This window comes from Coenobita brevimanus, chromosome 110 (assembly GCF_032717465.1).
Source record: "Coenobita brevimanus isolate Jiangsu-jjx chromosome 110, ASM3271746v2, whole genome shotgun sequence".
NCBI lineage: Eukaryota > Metazoa > Arthropoda > Malacostraca > Decapoda > Coenobitidae > Coenobita > Coenobita brevimanus.
Genome location: NC_137063.1, coordinates 10577326 through 10595114, shown reverse-complemented (window position 1 = coordinate 10595114; position 17789 = coordinate 10577326). Strand labels below are relative to the sequence as shown.

The window sequence follows — 17789 nt, the reverse complement described above, 5'->3', positions numbered from 1 at the left end:
ACCACGCACTTGACCTCGAGAGAGGGTGTACAGGATATTTTTCCCTCATGGCGTCTCTGGTGGATTCAGATAGTGACGAGTTTATTCCTCATGAGGATACTTATCTAGATGTATCAGTTGATGATGCAGCAGTGTCTGATGTGTCAGTAGATGACTTTGATCCTGAAAATGATAGCGAGGTTGATGTGAGTGAAGAGGAGGAGGAAATTAGTAGCGAGCTTAGTGATGCTGCACTCTCGGCAACAAGTGGGTCAAGGTCGCCATCACCATCATGTGTGTCCACATACTTCATGCTCAGCTTACAAGGTAAATAAATAAGCCATCCGTCTGTGCAGGACATTTTTTTCAAGTCAGTTTGTACAGTCGTTACCTGGGTAACAGTACTTCAGCATAAGATGTGTAAACTTATATACCGTAATGATTTATTTTATAATTTTTTTTACTACCAACATCTTGCTGGGTTTATGTGATCATCAGTATACAAATAAATCACAAAGAGTGAGTAGTTTCGACGTGGCAAAAAATATACACTACCCCTCACACTACTGGAGAGGGAGCTATCAGGTCAGTATGGGAGGTAAACGTAGTGTTTACATTGGGGGGAGGGGTCGGCAAAGAAGGGGTTAAATCCGTTCATGCAATCCAGACTAATGTCTGATATTTCGGAAAAAGTCCGGATTAGCAGGGGGAAGTCTGGATGTCGCTTTTATCGGAACTTCGCATTTTTCAGAATGGTTTGGGCCCCAATTAGTCCATTATAGTGAGATCTTACTGTGTGTATATATATATATATATATATATATATATATATATATATATATATGTATATATATATATATATATATATATATATATATATGTATATATATGTATATATATATATATATATATATATATATGTATATATATGTATATATATATATATATATATATATATAAAGCAAGCTCGCCCCCAATGCGTGGGTTTCGTTCCTAACATTACGCGTGAAACCGCATAAGCTTTAACTACTCCATATTTTGCTCCCTAGATCTCCTAAATGTGGTCTTTTGCTGTTATCTGCCATTGGTAATCAATATGAAGCACTTTAAGTGGTTAGAAGGTTTATTTAATGTTATAACTTACAAATACAGTACTGCACAGCATAACTTCAACATACAAATACGTAAACACAAGGCAACATTCTGATGCCGAAACCAATCGGCGTCAGAATGTTTCCTAGTGTTTACTTATTTGTATGTCTAAGGTTTGCTGTGCAGTACTGTATTTGTAAGTTATAACATTAAATAAACCTTCTAACCACTTAAAGTGCTTCATATTGATTACCAATGGCAGATAACAGCGAAATACCAAGTTTAGGGAGTCTAGGGAGCAAAATGGTTTTGGGACTATTCGCTGTCAAGCCAGTTCGCCATCACAACAATAACAAGACAACATAGACTTTGATGGATCCTCCTGAAATATAGTTATTAAGGTATTGATTAATTAATAATAAGTATATTTATAAAAGTATTGATTATTTAATATATCATTATAGAATGACGGGGAATCATCCAGGGTGCGAATTGTCCTGACGGGGAATCGTTCATGTTTTGATGGGGAATTGACATGATGGCGAATTGTCTTGGAACCCACCAATCGTGTGTAATCTATAAATCAGGTTAACTGGTTACAAGGCTTTATTTAATGCTTTAACATTCTTTAAGTGCTTTACCTTACAAGTGCATACCAGAATAGTAAATATTTAACTTACAAATACAGTACTGTGGAAAAGCAGTACAGCAAATATTTAACAAACAAATAAAAAAGGTAATATTCTGACGCCTATCAGAAAACTGGTTATAAGACTTTATTTCTTGCGTGAATGTAATTTAATAATACTTTAACTTGCACATAAACTTATCAGAAGAGTACTGTAAATATTTAATTTACAAATACAGCACTGAGGAAAAGCAGTACAGCGTATTACATCACATGATCAAAACAAACCGTGCATGCCGAGCTGATGTTCGAGGATTTGGCCTTTCAAAGGCCTCTCTTGCGTAAATTTATAGTTTTTGTAATGGTTCTTTAATCTTCCATTGTCTTATACATATCCCAGCACTAACCATGTATATATATACTGTATATAACTGATAGTACAATCCAGTTTTATATATATATATATATATATATATATATATATATATATATACACACACACACACACACATATATATACATACATATATACAGGTATATATATATATGACTGGTAGTACAATCCAGTTTTCTACCATAGGTCAGCTGTATCTCATGTTTTAGTTGTATGTTAGATTTACACCAGTAATACCCAGATGTTAATTTTGATAAGTTGTGTTAATTGCTGCTCATGAATTTGCATTTCTCTGACCTTTGGGTACATATTAGATTAAAAAATGTACAAGAGCCCTGTAAAAATTTATTTCAGGTTATCAGTAACTTGTTCAGCTGGATACAATTTCCTGGCACAGTTCATTGCATAATTTTGCAAACTTTCCAATGATTGAATCAAATAATTGATAACTAGAGAAAAATTATGTCATTACAATGCTGCCAGAGCAAGAGAAAAGGAATTTCCTGCCTATGCACCAGAATTTATAGCTTCTTATACATTAACCCAGAGATTAATACAGTAATCCCTCCACTGTCCGATGTAATAGAGCCAAAGGCATGTCCGGAAAGTGGTCCCGTCTGGAAAGTGGGCACCTGCCTGCTGGACTGGTACTTAAGGACCCTAACCCAGCCTAACTTTGAAAGCTACCTAAATAACTCCCTACTGGACATGCATAGCACCTATTTAAACCTATTATGACCCTATTCACACCAGTGATGGACATAAAGCATGAAATAAATGAAAAGGAACCAAAGAATGAGGAAGTAGAAGTGATTGTACCTCAGCCAGCATGTCTGTGGCCGCCTTCTTAAGGCTTTGGCAGTGGTGAAAATGCTCTGAAGCACGTACAGTAATCCAGTGTTGGGCTGCACTTACAGTAATTCTTTGCACTGTGAGTTATAATTGTTTTACACTGCACATAGTTAATTGCACCACGCCAGTTTCAACCGCCAGTTTGCACTCCACAGTTAATCCTTTGCACTCTAAATTTTAATTTCTTAACACTGGACAACACTGTAAATTCCCATGTGGTCTACTGGCGTATTGCAGTTTATTCACTGTTTATTCACAAAAAAACGAGCACGTGTGGCATCCATTGCGATAAGCATCCACTCGCGATCGAAGTTAAGCAGTAACTGTTGGAGTGTTAGTGACGGGGAAACAGAGTTGCCAGATCGCAACAGCCACATTACCAAACTCCTCAATTTTCATTACCAAATTTGTAAAGCTAGCATTTATTCTTCACTAATTATATAAACAAGTGGAAATACATGGAATCCTTCTCCTTATAATTAACAGCATGTTGATTATTTTCACGCTAAGTAGGCTAGCAAATTCATCAGAGAGCAGACCATCCACTATCTCCATCCTGTGTATCCTTATACATGCAATAAATTCATTTGGTAATGTTATTCTGATTCATTACCATACAAATTTTTCATTACCAAATTAGCCCACATTTGGTAATGAAAAATACCAAATGGCAACCCTGACAGTGGAGGGGGAAGGGGGGAGGAAGGAAGGGGTGAAGGGGCCATGGTGTAAACAGCTGTTTGGCGCTGCACGGCAATTTCAAATTACGGGAGGGGAAAAAAATCTTTTTTTTTTTTGGTGGGGGGGGGGGCATTTTTGGGTTCTGAAGCTCCAAGTCCACAATGTCCGGTAAGTGAGGTGTCCAGAAAGTGGGCGTCCAGATAGTATAGGGATTACTGTAATATTATGGCATGTGGTACTAAAAATTCATTGCTGGAAGAATACTTTCAACATTTTTTACAAATTGCCACATTGGGTGCCAACGTAATGCGGTTAGTCCACGTTTATCATTGTATCACATAAGAATGTTTCATTGATGATAGTCATTAGTGAGCATCTTCTGTTCTCTTTTCCCCACTGTCACGAACCAAAAGCCTGTCTTGCCTACATCTTTTCCACTTGAAGGAACATTTAACCTGTACACAACATAGCCTTGTGACTGACTGTTACAACTGTTGGACCCAGACATTCACATCAAGGAGCCTGTGGGGGCCCATGGGTTGGGTATAGTTTATATTTTGACTGTCCTGTTGCTTTTCGAATGTTTTATAAATTTTACGAGTCAGTTAACCAGTATCCAATGTCAGGTGGGAAGAAGGCAGCTGAGAATCATGCAGCAGTGTGGGTGCCGGACAAGGAAACGCAGGTGTGCATGCACTGTAAGAAGACTCAATTCACACTTATCAACAGGAGAGTGAGTATCTTAGTATATTGTTTATTGTTATCCTTTGAGATGTTTTATGTGAACACTGTGACCAGCATACCATACATTGATTTACAGTGAGTGAACTGCTAATGAATAAGTTGGGTAGAATGATGAAGTTACCTCCACTGATTCAAGGTATCGGGTCAGTTCTGGGTGTCATAGGTATTCCACTGTTTATACCAGATGATTTTATTTTAGCTTACAAAAGATGTCTTGGGATTGTAGGTGCCAGAAACAAGCAATTTTTTTTTTTTTTCAAACACCAGATGATTTTACTCAGCTTTTAAATAAGACATCCTTGAGCCATAAAGGTTAGATAGTCTGGGGGAAAGGATGGTGGTGGCTTTTTCTTGGTATTATGAGTTAAAAATCTGGTACTGTACAGTATTTTACAGATAAACTAAAATGGTAATTGAATAAAAATATGTAGGATGAAAACTGGAGAGAAGTAAGTGCCAAATGGAAGGGCTAAAAGTTGATCAATGGGAATAACATAATTGATACTGTTAAAAATTATTGGAGTTAGTAGTACACAAAGAAGGAATATAGTCCCTGAGAATGTAACAGTGACAGAAGTGAAGAGTGCTATGAAAAAGTTAAACTTTGTAAGGCATTAGCAGTTGGTATGCTGGTTTAGAACAGATAAGATAAAATATAAGGGAGTGAACAGTTCATGGCATATACCCTGAAAAGCCAGGATTAGTGAACTTCTGCCAGTAGAATGGAAGAAGACTGATGTTAATCCATTTTATAGAAGTAAGGAAGACCAAAGGAAGTGAAAGACCTAATGTGGAGTAATTTGCCAGTTACCGAGTGTTCGGATCATTTATAAATGCTCCAACATGCTTGTATTTATCGGCCTTGATCACCTAATGGTGGTTTTCCATGCTGCTTGATCTCTGACAGCCTCCCTGTTCAGTTCCATATTTCAGAGGTCACACACTATAGCCTTGTCTCAAGTCTTTTTCGGTCAGCCTCTCATAGTCTTACCCCTGATGTTCACACTTCTCACTTTCCACACCCAGTTTTAGTCCTTCATCCTCTCAGCATGCCCAGACGATCCCAGTCTACCCCTTTTCATCACAACACCCATACACTCCAGTCCAATCCTTCCTCATAACTCTTTAATCGTCATCCTATCTCCGCTAGGCCTTTCATTCAAGGACATATCACTAATCTATCTTATCATTGTCATATCTGTACGTTTGAGTGTATGAATATTCTCTGCCTTTACTGTCCAGGTCTCTCTGTCGTACAGCTTAACACTCCCACACATGCCGCATACAAAGATCCTGTTGTATGGAGGGAGAGCCCCCTCAGTGTCAGGAGAGGCAACAGCTCCCAGAGCTTCTTCTAACCACTCCTTACCCTGTCCACAGAGCAAGCTCTAGCCCCTTGTGAATACCTGGAAATGATATACTGTATTCTGTCCAGAGTATATGGAATAGTATTTCTCTACTGTTTTAGAGAAAGTAAGGTAGATGTCATGTTCCATGATATATGAGAAACATTGGTATTTCCAGAGAGGTAGAGGGTGAGTGGATCAGATACATTCAGTAAAGCTAATTGTGGAGAAAGCGTGTGAAAATTTAATCTGATCTAATCTAAAAATGATGCCATGTTTCAGTTTAAGGAATCCCTGTATTGGGAATGGCCACAGAACAGCTGATGTTTTGTATTGGCTAGAAGCTAAATTCAAATGCCAAAGCCAGCTAATTGCTTCATAGCAGTAGCTGGAAGCTGCTGGAAAAAAATACTGGTATGTGAAAGAGGAGTTGTAACAACGTGAGACTCTTGGTTTATACTTTGACGCTGTGTAGAGTCACTCAGGAGAAAGAACACACAGTGACTGTACTTGTGAATGATAAGAGTGAAGATTGTGTAACCAGCTACCAAGCATGTATCCACCCATCTACTTATGCCATCTATGAAGAGAGAAGTATGGAGGTAAATCTGGGTGTTTTTAAAAGAAGTAGAGAAAAGATGGAGAATGCTCTGAAAAACACTTTGAAACATGAATTTTTGGCCCACCGTAGGCCATCATCAGGCACTGTGTTTGCCCTATATTGTCAGTGTAAGACTTACCTTGAAATATAAAGAACGTTATTCAGACTCATAATCATTAAAGAAAAGAGTTAAAGAAATATAAGTAAATCCAACAACCCTTGCTGTACTTGTAATTCCTTGCTGATAATTTATATAATTCTTTAATTTTCTTTAATAATTAATAGTTTGAATAAGGTCCTTTACATTTAATGATAAGTGTAATGCCGATACATTTAATGATGTGTAGTGCTGACAATATAGGACAAATAAAGTGACTGATGCTTTCCTGTGGTGAGTCAAAAATTCATGTTTCAAAACATTCTTCAGTGTATTTTCCATCATTTTGCTGATACTTTGGAAATTGCGATGCCTTGGTTCACCAGCATTTATTTCACGTGGATACTTTTATATTTGAATAGTGTGGATGGAAACCTACCTAATGCTGTAAAGAGATCTTATGAGTAACTGGATGAAGTACTGTACAGACCTGAATATGAAAAAGAAATCCCCTGTTAGCAGACAATGGAAACTAGAAGATCCTGAGCAGGAATCTCAAGGTAAGGGGACTCAACTGGACTGCCATAGGAAACTACAGCATGGGAAGCAGCCATCAGGTGCAGAAGTCCTTGCAAGCATGGAGCAAAATGTGTTAATGTACTGTACTTAAGTAGTGAGATATTTGAATTATTCAGATTAAGTGATGGAATGAGACAAGGGTCTGTGATAGCCTCATGGTTGTTACATGATTATTTGAGACAAAAAAAAAAAAAAAAAAAAAAAAAAAAAAAAAACATGCAAGTGGGAAATACATAAGATGAACTACTTTTAGAGAAAACTAGTTTAGGATGAGACCCCTCCAGAAGTCAACCCTCCTATCCCCTCCAAACCTAACCCAACCCATCTTTTTCAGGCAAGTTGTACTAGCTTAATCAGACATTTTTAGCTGTTTTAAGCATATTAGACAATATTAAGCACAAAGAAATGGCAGTGGCAGCAGAGAAATTTTTAAGTTTATCAGCAAGTAATATTGACATTGTAAGAGAACTTCGGGATTAGCACACTGTACATTAGGCATAGACGATTTTGTTACTACTGTACTGTATGTGTACATGCTTTACCATGCTGTATAAGCTATAAAAAGATAAATGACTAGTAAAAAATACATGAATCTAATTAATATACACCAAATATAAGGGTTTTGGAAGCTGCATTTTTTTTTTTTTTTTTTTTTTTTTTTTTTTTTCAGATGTAAATAATGAATGAATGGATAAATAATGTAAGACTATATTGTTTTTGCTTGAGGAAAAAGAGATTCCAGTTGGGCACCTGCATAAATCCCTAACCTGTCAGCAGAATTGTGTGTGTGTGTGTGTGTGTGTGTGTGTGTGCGCGTGTGCGTGCGTGTGTGTGTGCGTGCGTGCATGTGCATTTGTGGAGGGGGTTGAAGAGAAAGTCAGAGCAATAAATGGTGTGGGATGAAGTATTTCAAATCTAATGTTTGTAGATGGTCGTCATAAACTGGCAGAGAGTTATGTGAATGTGTTCAATGCTGTGAGGTTTGAAAGTAGGTGGTGGTGATAATATTGAAAGGGTGGTTGTTGAGAGAGAAGTTGACGGAGTTTGATGTGCTTGTGAATGGAGAGAGACTGGAATTGTTGGATGATTTTAAGTAATGCACTCCTGGTGATAGAAGTAAATATATAAAAGCTGAAGAATGGCTTTCAGGAAGGAAAGTGGCCGGTGTTCATAAAACCTTGACACAGAAGCTAAGTACGATATGTAGAGTGCAAGAAGATTGCTTGAAGTGTGTTTTTGTCCTTGTGGGTGTAAGACTGGTATGACATGAGTTTGTAAATTCAAGAGTGAAAGCTGTGGAAATGCAGACATTAACCCCTTCACTCCAAGAGCATACTGTATCTTTATTTTATTATTGCTACTGCTTGCTGATTTTATTCAGCTTTGGAGTGGCTTTTCGCACTGGAGGAGTTAGTTACAGCCTACATTGACCCCATCTCTACTAGATGCTTGTCCAGGTTGATTCATCAACTAGTAGCAAGACTAAAAGAGAGAATACATCATCATATTGATGGGATGAAGGAATATACGAGTTGCATAAATTAGGTAGGGTGTGACTCATGGAGATTATGATGTCTGTTGAGTACAGGATAGGAGAGAGTGTGCTTAGGTGGTATAATCATAGAGGGAGAGAATAGATATGAATAGGGTAGTAAAAAGGTGTTTACATATTGTCCTCATTTCAATTGTTACTCTATTGTGTTCAGGTATGCAGGGAGTGTCTGTTCAGTGCTTGTTATTTTTGTTGTTTTGGTGATGACATTTCTGACACATAGCAGTTGGTAGTACCTGTTCTGTCTTCAGAGTTTTCTAGCAGATACACAGTATGATGTAAGGGTTGTTTCCTCTGAAGTTTATATACTGTATGTAGTCCATGCACAATACATCCAGCTGCACCCTAATCTGTTTACATAGCACCACTGTCGCAACTGTGGACGTGTGGTGTGTGGGCCATGTTCTAGTAAGAAAATCATGCTCCAGCATCAGTCAAACAAGCCTCTCCGTGTCTGCCTTTCTTGCCATGATGAACTCTCGTCTTCCCAGTCATCTGGACCTCTCAAACAAAGTAAGTTATCCTCTTAGCATCAGGCTAGTATTGTTTTTATTGTTTTTTTCCCAACAGCAGTGGTTTCATTCTTTATCTTCCTTGAGCTTCTGTCCATCCCTATTGTCTCCTTTAAATTTTTTCTGTATTCAGTAATTTTAAAGTAAGTTTTAAATTGCAGTGGTTGTCATTAACAATGTCTGGTTATGTCACACCCTTGCTTACATTGCACTGCATGCTTTGTGGTATGTACAGTTGATCAAAATAATGATACAGTGATATCCATAATGACCAGTGTAGCTTGTAAAGTCAAGATCAATCTGTTGTTATCTGAATGTGCTTATAATAAGAGATCCAGCTAGAAACTGTCACAGGCAAGTAATGGATGACATCCTTGTGAATGCAGATACTGTATATAAGTACTAACTTGGAGAATAATCATTGCGCATCTTCCAGTAGCCCGTGTCTGTGGTGACTAATTGTTTCACAGTGTGTACACTGATATTTTTTGATCAACTGTACATATCTTAGAGGCTAAGTAGTTCACATCTTATATGGGTGGAATGTGTGTGATGCTTAGAATTACTTGCTTCAGGATAGAGTTTGTAAGCAATAAATGTTTTATGATTGTGGTTATGTATTGTTCTTAAACAACTGATAAACAAAGTACAAATGAGAAATACTGTAGATGTTATACTCATCAAGATAGTCACCTGAAATAGATATAGCAAAGGGACATCACATAGACTAAAGTAAAGCAGCAAGATTTTACACATATATATTTGGAGGTTATGGAGATGCCTATAAAGAGGAGAGTGAAGCCCTTGGTCTCAGTTCTACACGAGTACAGTGACATTGTGGGGTACATTTCTACACAGCAAGAAGTTGAGGAGAGAAGTGCTGTAACTCTCTTGCCTGATGTAAATACTTAGAATCTCCTGAAAGTATATATCCAAAGCAGTTAAATAGCAACTAGGAGTTGGTAATCAGGCACTGAAACTCTGCCTCCTTCAGTGTGCCATTTTTTGTTTCTTAGTCCCAGATGTATCTTCATCCTGTAGTGATTTGAGCACTTACTTTCACACTAGGAGTAAGTTGGGAAGCAGAGCAAATCTACAGATATAGACAGTCCGGTATAAAGTTAATTCATCAGGTAGTGTTGTTTTCATAGGGAACCTCAACTTTAGTAGGAAGAGGACAATGAGTGTAGAAACAAACAGCATCTTTATTTCAGACATTTTGATATTTAAAATGACATCACCAGTAATCCAAAAGGAATAATAAAAAATAGGAACACTAAACACCAGAAAATCTAACAAAATTGTGTAATAGAAAAAAAAACATCATCATCATCATCATTATCTGGACCTCCTTTCCTACCCTAGGGCAGGGTGAGGAGTGGCAACGTCAGACAGCCCAATTTTGCCCAGTCCAGTGGGCCACACTCCCATTCAATCATCATTCAAGCCCACAGCCTGGCTGTATCTGATATGCCAAAAAACTTTCACCACATTCTGTAGCTTCACATAAACATATCCAGTACAGTCAGTCTGAATGCTGTCACATTAAAAAGGAGTGCCAAATCCCTGATCATGCACTTCTTACAACATTAATCCAGCCAGCTCAATCTCTTGTCGGTCCCCTAGCCTCACCGACATCCATACCTCACTTCCTCACACACTCATCAACCATATCCCTCCACCTTGTCCTTGGCCTACCTTGCCTCCTCCCTCCCTCAGATTTGCTTAGATATACCTTTTTCACCACTCTGTTGTTATCCATTCTCTTCACATGACCATACCATCTCAGTACACTCTCTTCGATTCTGGTATCCACAGACTTCCTTACCCAGCATCTTTCAAGAATCACATTATTTTGTATCCTATCCCCTCTCTGTACTTCACATACATACCTTAGCAGTCGCATCTCCACTGCCGTCACTCTTGACTTTTCATTTTCATGCCACACCATAGTCTCACATGTATGTCAAGGTTGGCACCAACACTCCTTCATGTAAGCCTCGTGCAGCTGCGTTATTCAAACCTCTGTTTCTCATCAAGGCCTTCATAGCACCAGCTACTTTCCCTCCTTGTGTCACTCTACTTTCCACTTCTTTTGTAAATATTCCTCTCTTTTCTGTCACCGTACCCAGGTATTTGAATTCTCTCACCAATTCCAGTCTCTCTCCATGCACACACTGGGAGTCACCTCTCTCACTTACCATCACTGTACTCTTTTCTACCTTTACTCTCAAGGCACAACGTTCACAGACATCAGCAAAACTCTGCTTCAGTCTACCAAGTTCTTGTCCAGTATTTGCATGTAGCACTGCATCATCAGCATACAACAAATTTGAGATACCGTATTCCATCCATCACATTCATTACCACGCCATCCCACTCTCCATTACTTGTGTTTTTACTTCTCTCATCATCCCATCCATACATACAGTATATTGAATAACCATGGGGACATTACACAACCTTGTCGCCTGCCCACATTGATCATGAACCATTCACTTAGATGCCCATTTACCCTTACACACACACACTCCCTGCCTAAAAATGCCAGAAAGGGGGGAGGGAAGGGTGAATGTGGACTAAAACAGATTCACCATCATCATCATCATCATCATCCAGACCTCCTTTCCCATCCTAGGGCAGGGTGAGGAGTAGCATTGTCCAGACAGCCCAAAATTGCCCAGTCCAATGGGCCACGTTTCCATTCACTCACCATTCAAGCCCCCAGAATCCTGGCTCTGTCTGATGTGCCAAAAACATTCACCACATTACGTAGCTTCACATGAACGTATCCGATAGAGTCAATCCGGATGCTGTCATGTTATAAAGGGACGCCAAATCCCTGATCATGTGCATATCCTCACAATATTTATCCAGCATGCTTGATCTCGTCAATCCCCTAGCGTCACCGACTTTCAAACCTCTCTTCCTCACACAGTCATCCAACATATCCCACCCCCTATCCAACATATCCCTCCACCTTCTCCTTGGCCCACCTTGCCTCCTCCATCCTTCAAATTCGTTCAGATATACTGTACCTTTTTCACCACTGTTGTTATCCCTTACTATCTCAGTACACTTTCTTTGATTCTGGTGTCCACAGACTTCCTCGTGCCATATCATTCATGAATCACATTATTTTGTATCCTATCTACTCTCTGTATTCCACATACATTCCTCAGCAGTCCCATCTCCACAGCTCTCTCTCATGACTTTTCATTTTCATGCCACACCATAGTCTCACATCCATATGTTAAAGTTGGCACTTCATGTAAGCCTCGTGCCACTGCATCACTCAAGCCTCTGTTTCTTATCAAGGCCTTCATTGCACCAGCAGCTCTCCTTCCTTGTGTCACTCAACTTTTCACTTCTTTTACACATTTTCCTCTCTTTTCTATAACCATACCCAGGTATTTGAACTCTCTCACCAATTCCAGTCTCCCTCCATTCGCTGTAACATCGCACTGGGAGTCACCCTCTCAGTAACCGTCACTTTACTCTTTTCTACATTTACTCTCAAGACACGAAGCTCATAGACATCACCAAAACTCTCCACTAGTCTACGAAGTTCTTTTCCAGTATTTGGAAGTAGTACTGCATCATCAGCATACAACAAATTTGAGATATTCCAACCATCGCCATTCATTACCAGCGCCATCCACCTCTCCATTACTCGTGTTTTGACTTCTCTCATCACCCCATCCATGTATATATATATTGAACAACCATGGAGTCATCACACAACCTTGTCATACGCCCACCTGATCATGAACCATTCACATAGATGCCCATTAACCTTTACACATGCTTCACTATCATCATAAAAACTCCTGACAACACCTAGCAGCATACCATCTATACCGTACATGCACAAACCCTTCCAAAATCCTTCTCTGTCCACTTTGTCGTATGCTTTTTCCCGATCTGTTAATGTAATGAACACCTTATAGTCCTTCTCACAAGCCTTCTCCACTATCTGTCTCATTGCAGATATTTGATCCACACATCCTTTGCCACTGCTAAAGCCACCTTGTTCATCACTCACTAGGACTTCTGATATCTTTCATACTTTTAATATAATAATTCTTCCATATGCCTTCTCTACCACACTCAGTGAACTTATGCCACGATAATTCTTGCACTCGCTTCGCTCACCTATATATTTGTACAGGGGTACAATCACAGCTTTTTTCCACTCTCCTGGCACAGTTTCACTCATCCACGCCTTCTTATGTATCCCCAACAAGCATTTTATTCCATTCACTCCACTACACTTAACCCCTACACTGCGGGGTTTTTGCGCTCCTTGTGCGTCCCGCGAGGATATTTGCGCTCCGACTGACTTTTTTAAAATATTTGCCAAAAATCAGTTATTAGTCCTAGAATATTAAAATTATATATGCATATGGCACATACCTTCAGCTTTCCCCTGGGATGTTTGTTGAGCCTTCGTCATCTACCGTAGGACTTGTGGAGACTTCTGAAGTTGTGTAACGAAGTCTCCACTTGACACTTTCCAATACCTCGTAATATGGTTACCACTGCCTGATATTATAACTACAAACACTATTCTATGAATTTCAAGTAGTTTGGAATCCATATTCCAAAAAAAAACACTGTGAAATCAATGTAAATTACGAGCACATACGAGCTTTCCTCCCGTGGTGGTTCCCCAATGGTATTCTGAGGCGGAGCTGTCATTTATTAATTATAAACACACTCACACTTTATATTCCTAGTACTTTATTACACTTATTTATATATACAATATTTATCTATAAGTTTCTTTCAGTACTAGTAGTTTATTTTCACACCAGGCATTCACTTTCTCGTCCTGTATACTAGCGCTGAGAGCGAATCTGTCACTTTCAGTTTCATTACTCTCAGAATTCATACATGCTAGAGTGAAACTTTCACATTCATTACTCCAAGTATATATATTCATATTCTTATATTACTACTTATTTACATTTCTATTTACATTCTCTATTTTAATTACATTATTTACAATTCTAGTTTATTTACACTATGTTATGCACTGTCACTTGCAGTAACTTATAAAACTATTTTCCACTGTTCAGTTATATTTACATTCATTGCTTTCACTTGCTGTTTACACATTATTTACACATTATTTACATTTCCACTTGCACTGTTTTAGAGTCACCAGAAAGATCGTAATCACTGTCCATCATCATCATTGATAAATTAGCCAGTTCACATTCCACAGCAGTCACTTAGCCCTTTACCCCTTTTCACACGAGGTTTAGTAGGGGTAGAGGTCCCATGGCCCTTTGCATGGGGCTAAAAAACGGCGGAATTGGACAGGCGCGAATCCGCCGAGGTTTCACCTTGAAAGATGTCAGTAAACTGAATGCTGTTGCCTAGGGGCAGTGAAGGGCTGCCAATGTCAGCGTGGTGACAACTGCTAATATATACGCTATGAAATGATTGGCAGGAAATCTAGACAATACATAATAAATTAGGTAGTTCCAGGTGAATGTAAATATCACTTAGGCTTCTCCCTTCCTTTTTTATATATATTTTTATTATGAGAACAGCTCTTTCAGTAATTCCAGTTCCTCTTGTGTTAGGCATCTTTTTATCCATACATTTTTGAACTCCTCTTTTTCCATAAGATTCTTTGCATTTTTTAGTATCTCCTCCACAGTGTTTACACTCTGGAAAGTTACCTTTAGAGGTCTTGACTTGCTTTTCTCGTATTTCCCTAACCTTTTGTGTTCCTCTATGTCTTTACTACAGATTTCCTCTGATACTTCTTTCAGTAAGCTCATTACATTTGCCATCTCCTTTTTGTCTCTTGAGATCTTGTTTTTTACTTCTTCCTCTTCTATACCAGTGATTACTATAGATTTGTTGATATCTACTGAATCTCTGACTAACTTTGGATTGTTTTGGATTATTCTTTTCATTTCCTTTTTAATGCTTTTTTCTTCCACCCTTGTTTCTAAGTCTTTCTTTACTTTCACCATTTCAGCATACGTGGTTTCCACATCATTTTTGTAGCTTTGCATAGCTTCATTCACCTGTGTTATCTTCTCCTCAGTATCACTGCTCTGGTCTATCAGACTGCTTACTTACCTAATTGTTTCTGTATCATTTTTGAACTCTTCCATAACACTCTCGTGGTTGACTACTGTACTTGCCATTTCCCTCATTTTCCTCCTAAGTTTTTTTTTTTTTTTTTATGCGAGGAAGAAGGAACCAAAGGCCATGAGCCCGCAGTAACAGTTCCCTCCAAGAGAAAAACAAAATACAATAGAGAGCCAAATTCAAGGTCCGATCATTTTGAGATGCCTGGACACACTACGTTTGAAAGACTGGAGATCATAGGCAGCAGGAAATACAGACGGACGGAGACAGTTCCAGAGCTGACCTGTTGCATAAAAGAAAGACTGGGAGTAACGGTTAACTCTTGCATTAGAGAGCTGGACAGAAAAGGGATGAGAGTTAGCTCAATTCCACTGTTAGTTCACATATGGTTGTGTCTTTCTTGTTAACCTCCCTTCCTAGTTTTTCTCTTTCTTCCTTTTGCAAGTGCATCTGCTTCTTTATTTCATCAATTTCATTTTGGAAAGCCATCTCCAGGCTTTGTACACGCTCTACCAGTTTATTGTGAGTCTCCATTTCAACCAGTTCTTGGTAGAAATCATGATCTAGCTTTCTACCTTTATCCCTTTTCTTTTCCAAATTTGCTTTACTAAAATATGTGGCCATTTTGCAATACTAAAAGCACAGAGTACTTACATTCCTTTGGGCAGTTGTAGTCTAAACAAACAATCAGCTGATTGAGCGCATTCTTTCGCTACTCGGTTCTCTTTTCTGTTTGAGCAAGTCTTATTTAAACGTTTTTTTTTTTTTTTTTTTTTTTTTTTTTTTAAAATAAAAAACCATTTAGTCTAACCTGGTACAGAGCTTGACTCATATAAAGATACTAATTTAGGTAATGCCACTGGCCATGCTGGCTCAGTATGGAGCGCTGTCGGCCCATGTCTGCTCTCCTTGGTAGCTCTCGTGTGTGTATGTGTGTGTGCGTGTGTGTGTGTGTGTGTGTGTGTGTGTGTGTGTGTGTGTGTGTGTGTATGTGTGTGTGTGTGTGTGTGTGTGTGTGTGTGTGTGTTTAATTATTGCACAGTTTTGTGAGTCTTTTTAGTGTTTAATCTTGCTATTTATTATTCCTTTTACATCACTGATGACATTTTAAATGTCAAAACGTCTGAAATAAAGATACTGTTCATTTCTGCACTCGTTGCCCTCTTCCTAATAAAGTTGTTTCATAATTGACTTGCATTGTTAAAGCACATTTTTCACTTAAAGTTGTTCTTGGTTTAGTATAAAATTGTTTTGAAGTTAGAAATGAATGTTTTTATACATTTAAATCCTCATTCATTAGCCAAACATATGTTCCTTTTCATCCATTCATCCATCCATCATCCAATCCTACATTGCCCCATGAGGAGCGTAGAAGCCCGGGGATAGGCAGTTGGTCCTGACATTTAAGATGAGAGTGACCAGCCTCACTCATCCCTGAGTGGCATTACATGAGCAATCAACCCCAACCACCCCTTGGATATAAACCTTCACTGGCTCAATCCGATTGGAGTGCAATAATTACCCACTAATCCACAAGGCGCCAGAATTTGGTTATATGGTTACCACCCAGCATAGTATTTGGTTTCCTGTTGTACAGGAAACCATTTGGGTTGTCACTCAGTGTAGAGTCACCCACAGGCAGAAGGAAAAGGAAAGAATAAAGGAAAGAAAGACAGAAGAGGGAGTGTAAAGTCATCCATAGGCAGAAGGACAGGGAAAGATTGAAGGAAAGATAGACAGAAGAGGATGGAAGGAAAGAAGGATGGAGGAGAGGAAAGGGCAGACACCCAACAGCAGCACTACCTCAAGTGATTCCTCTTAAAGTAGTATTTTGTCTACACACATGAAGACTTGGTATTGACTGTAGAGAATGAAAGGGAGGCAGATGAAAGATTTAGGAAATGGAGAGACACAATGGGGCACAAGGGTTTGAGAGTAAATTCAGACAGAACAAAAGTGATGGTATCTAAGGCTTGTGGTGGTACTGTCAGAGCAGAGGGAGCATGGTCATGTGCTGTTTGCCACAAGAGTGTGGGAAGTAACTCCATCTTGTGCAGTCTTGGCCGTAAAGGGTGCATAAGATGATGTAGTGTTGTCAGAGGTAGACTCTGAGATAATGCTGATTTCGTGTTACGGTGTGTTAGGGAGTGCTTAGAGATTGTCAGGCTTGAAAGGATTGATCTTGCTGGTGAGTCTCTTGAGTGTGTGGAAGTTTTAATATTTGGGGGAACATGTTATGTGCTGGAGATGGGGCTGGAGCTAGCTCTGTGGCTAGGGTAAGGAGTGGTTTGAGGAAGTTCAGAGAGCTGTTCCCTCCCCAGATATTGAGATGGCTCTCCCTTCGTGCTAAGGGATCTTTGTGCATGGCATGTGTTAGGAGTGTAATGCTGTATGGTAGGGTGACCTGGGCAGTAAAGGAAAAGGATATTTGTATGCACAAACCTACAGAAATGACAGTGATTAGGTGGATGTGTAGTGCATCCTTGAATGCGAGGCCTGGTGACTAGGAGTATAATTGAAGAGTTGAGAGGAATGTTGGAACTGGAGTTTATTGGTGTTGTGATAAGGAGGGGAGGATTGATATGGTTTGGGCATGTTGAGAGGATGGAGGAAGATAG

General features: G+C 39.0%; 1 protein-coding gene across 1 annotated transcript in view; it reads left to right on the top strand.

Annotated features, from left to right (window-relative positions):
- Window positions 1-17789, top strand: part of LOC145417427 (pleckstrin homology domain-containing family F member 2-like) — a 215368-nt gene that overhangs the window by 99006 nt on the left and 98573 nt on the right. The window contains exons 5-6 of the mRNA XM_080286110.1: window positions 4253-4359; window positions 8908-9058. Of these exons, the coding sequence (XP_080142236.1) occupies window positions 4253-4359; window positions 8908-9058 (258 nt within the window). The remainder of the gene's footprint in view (window positions 1-4252; window positions 4360-8907; window positions 9059-17789) is intronic.